At 44.0% G+C, this 12,866-nt stretch overlaps 1 protein-coding gene across 1 annotated transcript in view; it reads left to right on the top strand.

The window, feature by feature from the left end:
- Nucleotides 1-12,866, top strand: part of kat6b (K(lysine) acetyltransferase 6B) — a 63,139-nt gene that overhangs the window by 34,601 nt on the left and 15,672 nt on the right. Inside the window, exons 4-9 of the mRNA XM_062995559.1 lie at nucleotides 4,462-4,577; nucleotides 4,686-4,767; nucleotides 6,156-6,288; nucleotides 9,225-10,096; nucleotides 12,340-12,461; nucleotides 12,548-12,654. Coding sequence (XP_062851629.1) covers nucleotides 4,462-4,577; nucleotides 4,686-4,767; nucleotides 6,156-6,288; nucleotides 9,225-10,096; nucleotides 12,340-12,461; nucleotides 12,548-12,654 — 1,432 coding nt within the window. The remainder of the gene's footprint in view (nucleotides 1-4,461; nucleotides 4,578-4,685; nucleotides 4,768-6,155; nucleotides 6,289-9,224; nucleotides 10,097-12,339; nucleotides 12,462-12,547; nucleotides 12,655-12,866) is intronic.

Here is a 12,866-nt window from a genome sequence, read left to right as displayed (position 1 = left end):
TGTGAAACCTGCCAAACACGTACAACTATAAAACACATTCCGATAGAATGACAACAAGTGCACATGCCTGAAACCATGAAAGAAATCCTTACACGAGACAACACAAGAACAGTACAGTGGACCCTTGACTTACGAATTTAACTGGTTCCGAAGGGCTGTTCTTAAGTCAAAATGTTCGTTAGTTAAACCTATTTTTCCCATAAGAAATCATGTAAATAGAATTAATCCGTGCCAGACCTCCCAAACCCTGGTTGAGATACTTGACCACTCTTATCTGCCCACCACAGCTACCAAACGGGTGATATCACAAGCTCTGCTAACTCATTTGCCGGCCTACTACCTTCCAAACTTACGAACCACTTTTATTAGCCAGACAGTGACCGCGTATATTAATTAGGGCTGTCACGCAATTCTAATTTTTTAATCGAGATTGATCGCGATTAAAAATCCAAATTAATCGTGATTAATCGCAAACTAATAACTAAGCAGTTATGCACATTTTTTATTGCAAGAACATGTTTAGAAATATTCAATCTAAATAATTTTTAGAAAATCAGCCAGTGCCCATATAGAGCTGTTAACGGCTCCCGTCTTTTAGCAAGTTATTTAAAAAAGTCTGTTCACATTAACTGGTAAATGTGAGGATCTTTTCCTGTTCGTAACCCTGCCACTGAAAACAGGCGCTCATAATATGAACCATTTCTATCACTTTACAACCAAGCACTTAGTGGTCAGACTCCACAACACACACCACACTTGACCAAGAAGTAATAGAGGGGTTGAATGGAATACACCTAAAGGAATTTGGACAGGACTGTAGGGTTCTGGGACACAGTTCGCAGTATAAAGTGACTGTCTGGACATGGATCAGTGATTTGTCTGTTCATAATTACTGCCACTGAAAACAGGCGCTCATGATACGAACCATTTCTAGATGCAGCACCAGTGGCGTAACTAGGAGCTCATGGGCCCCAGTGCAAAATAAATGTTGGGGCCCCCTCAACAAATTGCATCTGCTGATAGCTGATCAGAATGAATGTCACTCAAAAGTTAGACTTCAAGTCCAAATTCCTGCCTCTGGTATTTTTAATGCACAGTTTTAGTTATTTTAATTTTACTTAACGAAGATATTGTAATATAATAATAACGACCTGGCGAGTGCAGCCAATGTGGGGGGGCAGTGAGGTGAGTGGTTGAGTTCATGTCGTGGAGGCCCCCCTGCCATGGGCCCCGGTGCACCTTTTGTATCTGCCGTAGTTTTTCCTGCCCTTGTAATTCACACAAGAACTATTTTTCCTTAAAAAAAGAGGCTATTCTGCCGCTCGGGTGGCGCGGCGGTAAAAAGAGACGCGCTGCAACCAGGGCTGGATTCTGAGAACGTGGTATCGAATCCAGCCTTGCTTTACCGGTTCGAAGCCGAGTGGCTATATGAGCAACGATTGGCCGGTTGCTCATATGGGGGGTGGGACAAAGAACCGGATGTGGGTCTCTCTCTGTCAGAATGCGATTGCGTTCTCTGCCGGCTGATTGGAGGCGCTTACACAGAGATGAGAGAGGGTGCCCTTAGGGTGTGTCTCTCCGCATGCAACGCTAGGTGGCGCCAAACTCGTCAATGTGTGGGTGGCAAAGATGCATCTGGCTGCTGCTCGTGTTTCGGAGGGGATACGGGTTAGCTTCGATCACCTCCGTCAGGGCAGGGTTCGGCATAGACAGAGAGGAAGCACGATGCTAATTGAACAATTGGATGCGCTAAAAAAAGAAAAATAAGAGGCTATTCTAAGAAAAAGAATGTTGTTTTCTAACGTCTCTCCTGTCATGTAATGTGAATTACAAATTTATTGTCTGGCCCTTTAAGAATGTTAAGTGTACTATGCTATGGCATAGGGAGCGAGTGTGTAGGGAAGATATCAGAATTGACCGTTTCCGGCTGTGCTTATGATGTTCTGTGAATCAGCGTTCTGCTTCATGCACTTTTAAGGAACGCAAATGACCACAGAGACACACATTTACGTGGCACAAATAGTTTGATTACAATTTTTAATCTCGATTCATTTTTTAAATCGCGATTAAAATTTTAACGTGTTAATTAACGACCGCCATAATATTAATGTGAAGTTAACATAGTGAATTTGTGTTGAAACGTTACGCTGTGCTCTTTTACATGCTAAATAGCATCTCACAGATGAGCATCTGGTAACTGAAATGCCTCCTGACAGCAGATCCACTTGCTTGCGGTCAGCATTTCAGTTCAGTTACCGCACTTGTACCAGCTGGTGTTGCCCGCCCTCTCCACACCTCGGGGAGCCGGCGGCTGCTCCTCTGTACAAACTTACAAAGCCCACTGGGTTTTCTTAAATCCGGGTTTTCTTACTGCAATTTCCTTCGGGATCAATAAAGTGTTATCTTATCTTAAATCTCCTCAAAACATCGTTTAGTTTCATCTTCTGCTGTAACCTAACTGAGGGAACAAGCAAGTTTCTCTCGGAGTTACACACGACTTACTGTGACTGCTGTCCAACTCACCAACTTCATGATCGAGTCACTGATGCAACAGCAACATGACGGCGATCCAGACAGTAAAAAACAAATCTTTTAGAATTTAACATGTAATCATTTTACTCCACCAAGTAAATTCTAACACACACACAGTGCAAAATGCATCAAAATACAGGTCTTTTATGGCCTCTTTCAGTAGATCTTTTTAAATGTACTATTTTAATAAACTTAGCATTGCAAATGGGTAATAAAGTCCCAAATTTATGGAGCAGCATCAAACCGGCCTGGCTGTTGGAGGAAGCCCAGAGTTTTGAGCGGTCTCATCAGGGTAACAAAGAAAAATCCCTGAAACTGCAAAAAACCGCACGGTGGCTCAGTCGGTAGCGCTGTCGCCTCACAGCAAGAAGGTCCTGGGTTCGATCCTCAGGTGGGACGGTCCGGGGCCTTTCTGTGTGGAGTTTGCATGTTCTCCCCTTATTAGCCACATTCAAGCATGGAGGATGGTCAGTGATTGTGAGGATGTTTTTCTGCTGCAGGAACTGGCAGTCTTGACCATGTGACTGACACATCAAGGCATTTCGAGGAGCAATGTTCTGCTTTCTCTGGTGGCATAACGTTTTAGCTTTTGCACAAGAAGAATGGACAAGGGCGTCAGAAGCTTGTCAGCCCTTGTCCAGATCGCTTATTAGAGATTATCAGGGCAAAAGGATGTTCCATAAATGAGTCTGGGGGTTAAGTGATAGCACACATGGACGTTTGTTAAGAAAACGAGATGATTTTTATTTAAACTTAATCGTCGACTTCTTTGCCAATATATATTCTATAAACATACGTACTCACAATACACTAATAATAAATAAGCGCATTTAAAGGACAACAGCACTTGACAGGAATGATAGACTGACTGATAATGAGAATTATCTACCCTTCCTGCCGTTAATATTGACCATGGTGTAAGCACAGCATAAAACATCAATAAATACACATAATACCCTGATGCACTATATCGCCAAAAGTATTCACTCGCCCATCCAAATCATTGGATTCAGGTGTTCCAATTACCTCCATGGCCACAGGTGTATAAAACCAAGCACCTCGGTTCCATGGCCGAGCAGCTGCATCCAAGCCTTACATCACAGAGCGCAATGCAAAGCGTCGGATGCAGTGGTGTAAAGCACGCCGCCACTGGACTCCAGAGCAGTGTGGCGAATCACGCTTCTCCGTCTGGCAATCCGATGGACGAGTCTGGGTTTGGCGGTTGCCGGGGGAACGGTACCTGTCTGACTGTATTGTGCCGAGTGTAAAGTTTGGTGGAGGGGGGATTATGGTGTGGGGGTGTTTTTCAGGAGTCGGGCTCGGCCCCTTAGTTCCAGTGAAAGGAACTCTTAATGCTTCAGCATACCGAGAGATTTTGGACAATTTCATGCTCCCAACTTTGTGGGAACAGTTTGGGGATGGCCCCTTCCTGTTCCAACATGACCGCGCACCAGTGCACAAAGCACAAGCTCCATAAAGACGTGGATGAGCCAGTTTGGTGTGGAAGAACTTGACTGGCCTGCACAGAGTCCTGACCTCAACCCGATAGATAGAACACCTTTGAGATGAATTAGAGCGGAGACTGTGAGCCGGGCCTTCTCGTCCAGCATCGGTGTCTGACCTCACAATTGTGCTTCTGGAAGAATTTCTCATAAACACACTCCTAAACCTTGTGGAAAGCCTTCCCAGAAGAGTTGAAGCTGTTATAGCTGTAAAGCGTGGGCCGACATCATATTAAACCCTATGGATTAAGAATGGGAGTCACTCAAGTTCATATACGTGTGAAGGCAGGCGAGCGAATACTTTTGGCAATATAGTGAGTCTTTTAAGGTGGAGGGGGTTGAATATTTCTGATTGCAGCTGTAGAAATGAAATAAGGTCGTGATCTGATACTTAATCTCTCTAATGTTCTTGTCTTTTTCTGAAAAGGCCATCCGACCTGTCTGAAGTTTTCAGCTGATCTGACTGCAAATGTCAAGGCGTTGCGATGGCAGTGCATCGAATGCAAAACGTGCAGCTCCTGTCAAATTCTGGGGAAAAATGCTGTAAGTTTGCAATTGCCATTAATCACAGTTTTAATAAAGAGGAAGTTTTAAATGGTCTGTTTTACACTTGAGCTTTTCTAACATGTTGTTTGATGTGATGGACTCTAGGACGAGATGCTGTTCTGCGACTCTTGTGATCGGGGCTTTCATATGGAGTGTTGTGACCCTCCGCTTTCCAGAATGCCAAAAGGTACCAGAGCATTCAGTTCGTTAAACCACCAAATAGTAAAGTTTTGGTTTTTATTGACCACACATTGCACTACTCGATCTATACCACATGATGTGCTGATTGAACTCTGACCTGGTTTGCCACTGACCTTGTCAAAGTGCCACCAAAGAGTCGAAATGTTTAAATGACGTAGATAAAACGCTGATCGTGTGAAAGCGGCTTTAGGCTACATAACCTGTGTAGTGCCGGTAGGGTCGGTGGCTTAGAGGGTAGCACTGTCGCCTCACAGCAAGAAGGTCCTGGGTTCGATCCCCAGGTGGGACAGCCCGGGTCCTTTCTGTGTGGAGTTCGCACGTTCTCCCCGTGTCCGTGTGGGTTTCCTCCCACAGTCCAAAGACTCTGAAATTGTCCATGACTGTGTTTGAGATTAAACCTGTGAACTGATGAATCTTGTGTAAGACTAGAGGGGGTCCTGTTGCATACGGGAGATTTCTTGTGATGTCATGAATCTGTTTTAAACTGCCTAAAGTCTTCGTTGGGTCTTTGAGAATAGACATATAGAGATATTTGGTTTGCCAGCCACAAAAGAATCAGAATTCTTTATTATTCGCCAAGTACCAGATGTACAAGGAATTTCTTTTGGTGCAACCAAACCCACTACATCAACCAAAATGAGGAAATAACATAATGCATCATAGATTCATTGAATTTCCCATGAACAAGAACACAACACCTTTTGTCATCCTTGCTGAAAGTGTAAGAATAATATAATAAGGGGGGAAAATGCTGAGAATCGCTGGTGTATAGGATAGCATTTGGGATTCAGCATAGTACAATGCAATTGTAATTTTAGATTTAGACTTTTACAAATAAAGTATCCAAGTATGTGTATTTTAAGCATTTAATCATGTTAAACATGCCTGTTGATCGTGTGCCAACTTTTTAATGATTAATTTTCGAGCTCCGGGTTCGAATCTTATCAGGTGCTACTGGACTTTTGGGTGTCTAAACAAGCATGATTGGCTAAGTCTGAGGAGGACCATGGCTAGAGCCCAGCGATGGATTTATGCTTGTCAATCTGTGGATAAACAGACCAACTGTGATCTTGTTTAGGATAGATCTGTGATCAAGTTAAAACTTTTTAATTATGAATTATAGATTAAGATGACTGAGCGCTGTGTATAATACCCATTACAAGCAGCAAGTATCAAAACACTAATAAAACACAGTTCAGTCTGTATCGCTTCTAGTTTGTAAATGTGTTTAATATGTTTATGTATGTAAATATATGCACGATTACAAGAAGTGTTCCACTAGCCTTGATGATTTTTACCTAAAAGACTTTTTCCCCCTCTTTTGTTTTTCTCCTATGTGTTTTTTTTTGCTCTTTTTTTCTGGCCTTCCTTCAGGAATGTGGATCTGCCAAGTATGCAGGCCAAAAGAGCAGGAGGGAAAACGACTGCTGCATAAAACCGCAGCGCAGATCAGACGGCGATATGCAAAGCCAGGAAGGCCGAGGAAAAACCTCACACATCAAACGACGTAAGATCAACTCTCACACGCACTTTCATTATTGGTTTCGTGTTCATTTGTAAGTGTAGTAACTAATATGTACAGTGTTGATCTGACCTTTTATCTTGTAATGTTTTCTGTCCATATTTATTTTTCTAACATTCTCAAAACTCCTTCTCTCTTTATACTGTAGCAACCAACAACAACAGTGTACTTTAGCCCAAGGCATTCGATTCTATTTTTATCTGGTGTGTGTGTAGTGAGGATTGGGTGCTTGCTAGTAGTTGGACCAGAGGTGCTCTGGTGAATTGGCTAGAGGAGCATTAACTTTTAAGTCCTAAATTTATTGTGCCTTAAGCTATTTTATGTTCATATTTTATGCTGCTGTTGTAAACAGTTTGGCTCCTGATGTTTAAAAATAATATTTTATTCCTGTGGTGTTTTAAACATCACGAGTTTATTCACGAAAACTGTGATGAACTGTGTACGGGTACACAAACAACATAACTGTAATGGTATTCATAGTAAAAAGAATCGGTCCCCTCCAGATATAAGGGAAACGTAACTTTTTTAGCATTTTCTCCTGACTTTTTTTAGCGTATCCAGTTACCCGATTGCATTATGCTTCCTCTCTACTGTCGATCTGATTGGGGAGAGCGAGACTGTCCCACGCCCCCTCCGACACGTGCGCAGTAGCCGACCGCATCTTTTCACCAGCACGAGGCGAGTTCATATGCGCATCAGCCTTGTGTACGGAGAGCCACACCCTGATCGACGCATTATTCCGCCATCAGTCAGCCAGCAGGGGTCGTAATTGCAGCAGTTAGGCGGTCCCGGCTCCGGCTCCCAATCGCTCCGACAAGCTCGTCTTTACCGCTGCGCCACCAGAGCCCTCAACACTTTACTTTTTAAGCCTCGACAGTGACAGTTTATTCATTCTGGGAGAAATTTAGGCCTCCAGTAGCATGAAAAAATAAGGATGAGAAGAAAGCAAACACAAATATTGTACATCAAGTATAGCAAATGTACAATATGCATATATACAGTATACAGAATACAAAATAGAACAGTATAAATATAGTTTAAAGCTTGGGTGGGTGATATAAGAATATCAATAAGATGTGCTGGGCAGAAGTCATGAGCTGGCAGTATGGTATGGAATTATAATTATTAATACCAAGAATATACATTACAACAGATATTTAGGGCGGCACGGTGGCTCAGTGGGTAGCACCGTCACCTCACAGCAAGAAAGTCCTGGGTTCTATTCCCAGGTGGGGGGGGGTCCGGGTCCTTTCTGTGTGGAGTTTGCATGTTCTCCCCGTGTCCGCGTGGGTTTCCTCCGGGAGCTCCGGTTTCCTCCCACGGTCCAAAAACATGCAAGTGAGTTGAATTGGAGATACAGAATTGTCCATGACTGTGTTCGATATTGATTCTACGTTCCTGTCATGAATGTAACCAAAGTGTAAAACATGACATTGAAATCCTAATAAACAAACAAACACCAGATGTATAAATATATAAGTACAAATATTAAAGAAACATGAATAATATAGGTAACATAGAGTCCAAATTATCATCTCTGCTGTTGTGTGGCATGAAACAGTTTAACTTTCTCAGAGTATCTGTTGAGCAGGTCAGAGCAGTCTGTCACTAAACACACTCCTCTGTCTGTTGATTGTGCTGTTCAGAGGGTTGTGTGTGTCATTCACAATGGATAGAAGCTTGTTAAGGGTTTTTTTCTCTGCCACATGCATAAAAGTATCTTACTCGGTGCCAGCCTCAGAGCCAGCTTTCCTCACCCGCCAGCACAGCACAGAAGAGGAGACAAGATTACAGCATGATTAAAGCTTGACTAATATATTTACATTATGTAACATGATCGGAGTCCTACAGCTGTACTAGGGCGTGATGCGAAGTGTCTCAACACGTGCGGCGTTAATCACCTTCCATGTGTATTGTTTTGCATCACTATAAAGTCAGGCATGTTTTGATTGTTGATGAGATTTTAATGCACAATAGTTGATTGGGCGGCACGGTGGCCAAGTGGGTAGCGCTGTCGCCTCACAGCAAGAAGGTCCTGGGTTCGAACCCCAGGTGGGGCGGTCCGGGTCCTTTCTGTGTGGAGTTCGCATGTTCTCCCCGTGTCTGCGTGGGTTTCCTCCGGGAGCTCCGGTTTCCTCCCACAGTCCAAAGACGTGCAAGTGAGGTGAATTGAAGATACCAAATTGTCCAAGACTGTGTTCGATATTAAACTTGTGAACTGATGAATCTTGTGTAATGAGTAACAACCGTTCCTGTCATGAATGTAACCAAAGTGTAAATCATGACGTTAAAATCCTAATAAACAAACAAACAATATTTGATTAGTTCATTAGTTGAATGGCTGATTCTGATTTATATGATGGGCACAGCAGTCTGTCACACCAGCACACCACTGCTCAGTTCCGGGTTCGAATCTCGTCAGGTGCTGCTGGACTTCTGGGTGCCTAAACAGACATGATTGGCTATGTCTGTGAAAGGGGGATGGCCGGAGCCCGGGGATGGATTGTGACCTGTCCAGGGTATTTATGCTTTGGGCCCAGTGATACAGGGGAAACTGACCCACTGCAATCCTGTTCAGGATAGAACAGTAATCAAAGTTCAAATTAAAATGATTGACATGATAATTAAAACAATAAAAACATTATTTCTTGTAAGAAGGGTACATATTGTAACATAACACCACTCTGCATTGAAAGATGTGTATTGAACTGGCGCCTGCACGCTGTGGGTGTTCAAATGTCTGTTTTTGTACAAGTTACCATTGTACAACACCCCTGCTGTCACGGAGTTTGACAGTTTTGCTTCCAAGCTGTCTGTCTAAAAAAAAGCCTAGAAGTAAAGGTGATGACAAAACGTAGACATTTAACCCTTTTTGTATTTTTATTTTGCACTATATTGATGTTTTTTCCCCCTTTCTACAGGCCAGACTGTGTTGATCATGGAAGAGGCCCTAAGAGCTCAAGCTGCAGTCCATCCTCATCCACCACAGACGTACGCAGCCGCTTGAGCCTCAGCACCCCCCTCACGTCCACCCCAGCTTCCCTCACCTCCATATCCACATTACCCCCCTTCAACAAGAAAACCAAAAGCCTCATCGACGGCCTTTCGAGATTTTTTACACCTTCCCCGTTAGGTCGACGCATACGTGAGGACGCGGCCAAGTCTTCTGAATCACATCGGCCTAAAAAACGGGGTTTCTGGAAACACCTGGTCAATCCTCATTCCAGCTCCATGGCACCAGGCGCCAGCCAAAGGTTATCCGCCCCATCTAGTGCACTCAATACCTCCTGCTCTGTATCAGGACACAGCACGTCGTCGCTAAACCCCAGTCTTTCACCCTCGCCCCAGAGCTCCTCGTCTCAGTCAAGTGCTCCTTCCCTCGGCAGCCTCGCGAGCAGCAGCCAGCTGAAGGGACTATTCGACGGGCTGTCTCATATCTACGCAACTCAGGGACAGTCCCGGCAAAAAGGACTGCCCAGCTATGCACCACCTAAGAGAGGCCAGGGCACCCGGGACGCTTCAGACTCGCCCACAAGGCCTTTACAGCTGCACAGAAACAAGCCAGTCGAAGGGTTCAGTAGCAAACTTGACTCCGTGTCCGCTTTGGCTTCGGTTTGTCCGCCTAAGCGAGGCAGGCCGTTTAAGTCGGCACTCTATTTTAAACGAGCCCCCTTCTTGAAGAAGCACAGGCTGCTTAGCAGGTTGAGGTTCAAGGCATCTTTGCACAGTAGCAGTCCCGGCCCAGGAAGGAGCAGCTTGGCATGTGAGAGAATTAGATCTAACAGAAACCATGGTGAGCACAGCTTCTTGGCTAACTTACTTTCTCCTGCTTCTGAATTGTTTATTACAAGTTTGTTAGTTTAGTTATTTAATCATGAAGCCTCTAAATTGCAACCAGACGTTATTTATGCTTCCTCTCTACTGGTGCTGACCCCCGCCCCGATTAGGGAGAGCGAACTGACACACGTTCCCTCCGACACGTGTGCAGAAGCCGACTGCATCTTTTCACCTGCACGAGGCGAGTTCATGTGTGGATCTGCTTCCACACGTGTGTGTACGGAGAGCCACACCCTGATCAGCACATTATTCCTCAACTCTGTGTAGACGCCATCAGTCAGCCAGCAGAGGTCGTAATTGCATCAGTTATGAGGTCCCTATCCGGCTTCTCCCTCCCTGTATGAACAAGAGGCTAATCGTTGTTCATGTGGCCACCCAGTCCAGCCGAATACGATGTATTCGAAATCCCAGCTCTGGTGTGCTAGCGTGTTTTACCGCCGCGCCACCTGAGCGGCCACGTCTGCCTTTTCTTACTTGCTATTTGTTTCTAACTCTTAGCCATCAATTAGTTTGACTCATTCTGTTATCTGTGCTGTTCTTATAGTTACACTGACGAGCCAAAACATTACGACCCCCCCCCCCCCCCCCCCCGCCACAGATATATGGAAAGCAATGCAATTCCTATTTTGTTAATATTAATTATTACATTTTGAGCTGATAGTAGTTACTCGTAGTACACGTGTTGATTCAGCTGATATGATCAGCAGAAAGACCTGATTGCCTACCTAACGAGGGCGCTACTCAATTCACAGTAAGATTTGCTTAATTTTGCAGACCTTGTTTTTCAAAAATCACAGATTTCACAGATTTCACGGATTTCACGAAGAAAAGAGCCACATTTCATAGCAGTCGTTAAATTAAACACATAAATTGAATGACAGAATAAATTGAAGCTGGTTGGGGGTGTTCTTAGCTGCTTTACACTTCAACATCTTGGACATGTTGACTAAGCGATTGCTAACTGAATTGCCGTAGGCTTGCTAGGACGCCTCATAATGCAAATTAACCCGTAAACGTGAGGCACTTAAACGCTGTTTAACAGGTTGTTTGGCAGCTTAGGATTCGGTAATTTGATACATTAAATTACATTAAGCTACATTAATGGAATGCTTTTGATAGTTGCACCCTGTCTGAGCAATTATTTACCCTTCATTAGGGCAGCTCGGTGGGTAGCACTGTCGCCTCACAGCAAGAAGGTCCTGGGTTTGATTCCCAGGTGGTGCGGTCCAGGTCCTCTCTGTGTGCATGTTCTCCCGGTGTATCCGTGGGTTTCTTCCGGGAGCTCCGGTTTCTTCCCACAGTACAAAGACATTCAAGTGAGGTGAAGTGGAGATACTGAATTGTCCATGACTGTGTTTGACATTGAACCTGAACTGATGAACCTTGTGTAACGAGTAACTACCGTTCCTGTCATGAAAGTGTGTAAAACATGTCATTAAAATCCTAATAACTTTTTCGCCTCGTCGTGCAAATTAACCAGTAAACATGAGGCACTTAAAGGCTTTATAAATGAAAATAGTTAAACCACAAAACACGAACCTTCAAGTTTGAATTTTACTGCAAATTGCGTATTACACAGGAAACGGCTCGTTTCACGGTCGTGAATTGTTTTGACCAGACTCCAAAACAGCAAAGCGTGTCACAGGCAGCTGTGCTAAGTAAAAACTGACAGTGCTTCGAGAAGGAACATGCTAAGAACCGCTGACAGGTTGTTTGGCAGCTCAGACACCGTGAAGCCAGAGGTCATGAAGGCTCTGGTGTCTGGTTCGGACCAGCGAAGGTCTTCTGTGGCTCAGATTGCAGCTAATTTTAATACTGGTGATGAGGTGAATGTGTCAACACGGTGCATCAAACCCTCCTGTGTATGAAGCTGCGTAGTTCTCCACTGTCAAAAGCATCCAAGATCGTGTGGATTGTCCACCAGGATGCACTGTAGGACGAGCCACCGTGCAACGTCTAGATGCTAAAGGATGTGCCGGTAAAGTTCAGATACCCGATACTACAGGTCGACTTTAGATTTAGATTCGGTCTTCTGGACGTCTTTCGTCAGGTCAGAGCTGTTTTGACAGCATACAGGTTGGCTGGTCCTAATGTTTTGGCTCATGTGTATATTTTAAAACTCTTTACTCGTTAGTAACAGTATTACTGAAAAATAACTGATCACGGATTTCTTACAGTTCTTTTTTTTTTATGTTACAGTCTCAAATTCATTACGAAGCTTAAAGAAAGAGGCTCAGGAAGGAAAGTCACTTCTGTCTAATGACCAAGTCTCTGAGGAGGACGTCAAAATGTTTAGACACACCCAAGAGCTCACAGCAAAGGTACAGAAAAACCCTAATACACTTATTAGACTCTTTAAATTGGCGTCACAGTCAACTCATGCTTGTTTTATTTTTCGTTCCAACAGAGGGCCGAACTGATGAGTAGCTCGGATCAGAGACCCTCACTGATCGAGGTCGGGAAATACGAAATACAGACATGGTACTCGTCACCTTATCCTCCAGAATACTCCAGGTAAGTGATGTTACTTAGTTCTGTTATACACTCATAAGCCATAACATTAAAACCACCTCCTTGTTTCAACACTCACTGTTTTTTTTATCAGCTCCACTTACCATATAGAAGCACTTTGTAGTTCTACAATTACTGACTGTAGTCCACCTGTTTCACCCTGTTCTTCAATGGTCAGGACCCCCACAGGACCACCACAGAGCAGGTATTATTTA

The sequence above is a fragment of the Trichomycterus rosablanca genome, chromosome 5, assembly GCF_030014385.1.
Source record: "Trichomycterus rosablanca isolate fTriRos1 chromosome 5, fTriRos1.hap1, whole genome shotgun sequence".
NCBI lineage: Eukaryota > Metazoa > Chordata > Actinopteri > Siluriformes > Trichomycteridae > Trichomycterus > Trichomycterus rosablanca.
Note: the sequence above shows the minus strand (reverse complement) of the source record. Positions and strands in the feature narration are given on the sequence as shown.